The sequence below is a fragment of the Lepisma saccharinum genome, chromosome 6 (assembly GCF_977018435.1).
Source record: "Lepisma saccharinum chromosome 6, izLepSacc3.1, whole genome shotgun sequence".
NCBI lineage: Eukaryota > Metazoa > Arthropoda > Insecta > Zygentoma > Lepismatidae > Lepisma > Lepisma saccharinum.
This window is the reverse complement of record NC_139234.1, coordinates 6769579-6774956: the sequence shown is the minus strand read 5'-3', so window position 1 is coordinate 6774956 and position 5378 is coordinate 6769579. Positions and strand designations below refer to the sequence as shown.

Here is a 5378-nt window from a genome sequence, read left to right as displayed (position 1 = left end):
TGATGGAGTGTTGTGGACCAGGATGTTTTGGAGGTTGGGGGGGGGGGGGGGGGGCGTTTGAAAACCACTCGGGGTTTGTCGGGAAATATGTTTTTGGTTTCGGGATCACTGTGGAGAATTGGGAGAAGAGTGTGCAGTGTGTGCCTGATTTTGTTGAGGTGGGGATGGTATTGGGTGATGAGTGCAGGTGGGTTGGTGGCAGCAGGTTTCTTGGTGGTGGTGGTATGTGAGGCAGCTCGCGATATTTGCTTGGTGACCAGGATGGAGGGATATCCACGGTTAACCAGGGCCTGGTGTAGGCGGAGGTTATAATTCTGGCGGGAGGTGGGTGAAGTGTTCAGGCGCTGTCCCCTGAGGGCCAGAGAGAATGGAATTGCTTTTTTGGTGTGGAACGGGTGGGAGCTGGAGAAGTGTAGGTATTGCATGTGGTTGGTGGGTTTTATGTGGATGGAGGTAGTCAGGTGTCCTCCCTCGATGTGCACGTCCACATCCAGGAAGGTGATCTGGTTGGGGGAGTGCGTCCAGGTGAATTTGAGGGAATGGAAGTGGTTAAGTTGGTCCAGGAAAGCTGACAAGGATGGTTCTCCATGTGTCTAGAGCATGAAGATGTCGTCGATGAAGCGGAGCCAGAGGAGGGGTTGGAGGGGTTAGGTAGCCAAAAACTCTTGCTCGGTTAACCGTGGATATCCCTCCATCCTGGTCACCAAGCAAATATCGCGAGCTGCCTCACATACCACCACCACCAAGAAACCTGCTGCCACCAACCCACCTGCACTCATCACCCAATACCATCCCCACCTCAACAAAATCAGGCACACACTGCACACTCTTCTCCCAATTCTCCACAGTGATCCCGAAACCAAAAACATATTTCCCGACAAACCCCGAGTGGTTTTCAAACGCCCCCCCCCCAACCTCCAAAACATCCTGGTCCACAACACTCCATCACCACACATCCAACACCCTCCTGCTAATAAATGCAACCGCCCCAGGTGCAAGACCTGCCCCATCCTCATCGCTTCTCACACCCTCCAGGTGCACACGGCCACTGGCAAATTTACCCTCCATCCCAAAGGGACCTGCCATGCCTCAAACCTTATCTACATCCTCACCTGCAACATCTGTGGTAATTTTTACCTGGGGGAAACATCAACGGCCCTTAACCTCCGCATCAATAACCACCGCTCCTCCACCCACAACCTGGACTTCACTGTCGCCGTCCACACCAACCACCACAACATCAGTTTCAACAACTGCTTCCGGGTAGCGATCATCCATCTCCTACCCCAACCAGCCAACACCTCTGTTCGCAAAAGATGGGAGACGGCCTATATATCGGCCATGAGTGCAACCACTCCACCTGGCCTGAACAAGGCCACCCAGTAATGCCCAACCCTCACCCACCCTCCCGCCCAACTCATCCTACACACTCACAGTTTACGACGAGCCTGGTGACGAAACAGTGTTTTTTCGTTCAACGCTCCACTTCTTCTTCGATGGGGACCTGGCAACTCTGCAGGGCCCCAACTTCCAGTTCCGTCTATTTCTCCTCACACCGATGATGCTATGAAATTAGCGAAAATTTTGAATTTTTCTACTGTCCGGTGAGTGTTTCCTTTTACCTTCTTTGATTTATATATATATATATATATATATATATATATATATATATATATAAATATATATATATATATATAATACTTTTGGAATTTGGAGTAAGTGAATTTCAAAATGCTATTATGTCATTTTAATTATGTCAGTTCCAGGATACGCGTGTACAAGTTAGGGCAATTTCTTGCCCTCTTGAAGCCAAAAACTTATATAAATTTGTCAGAAAATGTAAATTCAATTTTCGTATGTGTGCCTTCCACACCAGCATGTTTACGAATTGACGAGAAAATCCAATATTGATGTAAAAACTTTTGTAGTGGTGCATTCCATAGATTATTTTTCTGAAGTCAGACACTTTTTCAGCAGTCGAAACTATGAGTAGATCAAGAAATAGTATGGTGAAAAATTGTAAACTATGCAATCTTCCATAAAAAAATCTCCCAAGAAAAACAAACAAAAATTAACCAAGTTTTGCATTTGATCCACTTTTGAAATTGTGAACGGTTCTTTTTGTTCAGTATCAATAAGTCTATTAGGTTTTCCCCATAAACATATGTAAGGACACGCTCATGAATATTATGTTTATTTTGAAGATATTTTTTTAAATTATGAAAGGTCAGAAAATTATTGATAGACAAAACAAAAGATATGAACTTGCAATTGCCTCACACCCATGATAGAGTAGTGGCTAATGCAGTTTCCTTGTAATTAAGAGGTCCTGGTTTTGATTTACAGTTGAGACACATTGCACAGTGGTTCAGATTCCACTTAAAATTGTAATTGATGAAAACACAGATTTTTTTTTTTGCAAGCAATCTACACAGGTATGGAAAATGGTAATTAATATCAGTAATTTTGACCCTGTAACTAGTTTCCATCCCCTGTATACATTGCCACATACATGTGGCAATGTTGCAAGTTGTTTTTGCATGAAAGTGTGATTGAACAGTGCACAATTAAGAAATTACAACTTGCAATATATTCTTTGCCAGAGCAAGAGTTGGTGGCCGAGTTGGAATCATTCCTGTCTTACGAGCAGCAGGAGCTAGTCACGATGGTCGACCGACTCCAGTCCGAGGAAACTATTTGCCCTCTTTGCCGGAAGAACTCTTTAGACATTTCAAATTGCACCTTGCGCTGTCCTTGCGGGATGACCGTGTCTGTGGATGTGACGTTGCATGAGGTTAACAGAAGGTTGAGGCATTGCGTGGACGAGCATGGTAAATATTGTGACCAGCCATTGGATTGCTGTGTCACAGAAGAAGATGGATCAGGAAGTCTTTGTATGCTGTGTTCAAACTGCATGTACCTCAGTATTGTTGTCTGAAATCTCCTAGAAGAAAATTGACAAGGGTTGTGAGTAACCTGAGCAGGGAAATCTGCTTTGGTGGTTATGTATCACTATTGCCATGCACATGCTTATGTTAACTTTTGATTGTGGCACCAGAAAGTATGTTTATGCATGTGCCAAAGAGGACATGGATGAATTTATTTATTTTTTTTAACGTTTGTATGTAATTATTGTTGTATTTTTAATTTATGTACTTGCATATCTTGTCATTGATATTTTGTTAGCCAGCAGAACTTTGTTATTCATAATTATCATTGTACGATAACATCAGATGTTGTATCAGTATCTTAAGCTTTAATAAATGCACATTCCTATAATTTATTTCCAGATTTATTGTTTTTAACTTTACACCATAAAAAAAGGAAAGATTTATTAGCTAGGACAGGGGTTCCCAAACTTTGAGACTGTGCCGCCCTTTATGTGTATGTTACATTTTCCGAGCGACGCCCCTGTACCATTTTTTGTAAAAAATATGCCCAAATTCAATTTGATTTGGTAGTATGTTTAAGACAAAACATCTCGTCCTGTATTTTATGATTTAATTTTAACTTTTTCACTAACTACTAACATTTGAAAATGAGATTGATACATGAAATATGTTCTGGAAGAAAAGACATTGAACGTGATATGTGACTGTGGATAAATACAAACAACAAATGCATGAATGTCTTTCTCTCTTCATTTGGCTTTCACTTGCATCTTAATGGGATGGGTGAGCTTGTTTCTCATCACGCAAAATATCAAATCTGGGTATAATGTTCGATACAGCTACGTGGAGCTCCTTCTCGATGTTAATTTTGCTTCTATATCTAGATTTTATTACCGCCAGAGCTGAAAATCCTGCCTCTAAAAGGTAGGATGTGGCAAGAGGGAGAATTACTCTCACGGCTTTCTTACTCAGTTTTGGATACTCCTTTGCCACACTGTTCCAAAACTGTGACAGAGTCCCGGAAGAGAATTTCATTTTCAATGTGGAGTCTGAAGAAATGTCTTATTAACTGTTCCTGCTCAGCAGTAGTGAGGGTTGATGGTGGATCTGCTGTAAACGGATCTGTAACCCACATCTGTTCATCTGTTTATGGAGGAAAGTATTTGTCAAATTGAACGTGGAGTTTAGATAGATGCTCGAACATCACAGATTTCAATTTCACACTTGATAGCATCTTGTTTTCTTGTATACACTTGTGTGACGTAGGAAAACACTCAAAATCACCTGAATTCGCATTGTTCATCCACAGAAGTAACTTTCTTTTGAAGGCCTCAATCTTGTTGGACAGTTGCGTTATGTGTGATTGTCTGCCCTGGAGGCTGGCATTCAGAGAATTCAGCCTCTCAAACATGTCTCACAAATATGCCAATTTGAGAATGAAGTCATTAATAAAGCATTCAGCCAAGACCATCTTAGAGACTCAGGCTGCAGCGCTCAGCCCTGACGTCATCATCTGGAGGCAATCATCTTAACTGTACAAGGAAGACAATATTTTATCGTAGAGAATTTAAGTTCGTTTGTTTCTTTTTTGGAAGGACTGGAAGCTCAGAGGAAGTTACTTTTTAACAGAAAATATAGTTAGAAGAGATAGAAGAAAATATTGAATATTTACACAAACATTTTTTGTTCAAGAAGCCACTATGGCCACCACAAAAAAAAATCCCTAATATCACACAAATTCATGTTGAAAATCTTTGCAAACTTCCTGGTGGAATTTTTTTTAAAAAATGTGTATATTTGTGAAATATTATCCGTAATATTTTCAAGTTTTACATAAAACTCGTTACAGTTTTTGTAAAAACAAATAGAATAAGTTAAACCCCGCATGTTACGTTCAGAGGAAATTTGCCAAGTTGCCTAACCAATTAATAAACTCTCAGAAGCATCGCTAGCACTTTCATTATTATTATTTCATTGTCTTTCCGTTCATGAAAAGACGACAGATAGCACTTTGTACTACCAACACTCAATTATTTTTTCAACAATTAAATAAGGCAAACAGCAAAATAGTTTAGTGTGTGGAGAGTTTCCTTCTTTTGTGTCGGCCTTCAACAAAGTTATTTACTCTTTTACAATAATTATTTAAAACCTTTTCGCATTTGTGTCCATTATTGCAGCTCACCCATCATCATCTTCATCTTTTCTCAACTTCACAAGACTGAGATTGAATGTCACTTCCCGATGGTTTACTGCTTTCAAGAATTCCACTTCATATTCACGGCTTATCACTTTTTTGACAACAACATAATTGATCAGCACAATATCCACAACCACCTCTGAAGGACACAACAATCCACCTCTATCCAAACTTTTTATAAAATCCAATGAATCATTGGGAAGATCTTGCATAGTCTTGTCTAAAACTAGAATGTATCTACAGTCAACACACATCAATTTTTTTCTTGCAGTGTAAGAGCAATAGCCTGG

The 5378-nt window shown here is 40.4% G+C and overlaps 1 protein-coding gene across 1 annotated transcript in view; it reads left to right on the top strand.

Moving 5' to 3' along the window:
- Positions 1-2938, top strand: part of LOC145988975 (RPA-interacting protein A-like) — a 41710-nt gene extending 38772 nt beyond the window's left edge. Inside the window, exon 2 of the mRNA XM_083124277.1 lies at positions 2604-2938. Coding sequence (XP_082980403.1) covers positions 2604-2938 — 335 coding nt within the window. The remainder of the gene's footprint in view (positions 1-2603) is intronic.
- Positions 2939-5378: the final 2440 nt, after the last annotated feature.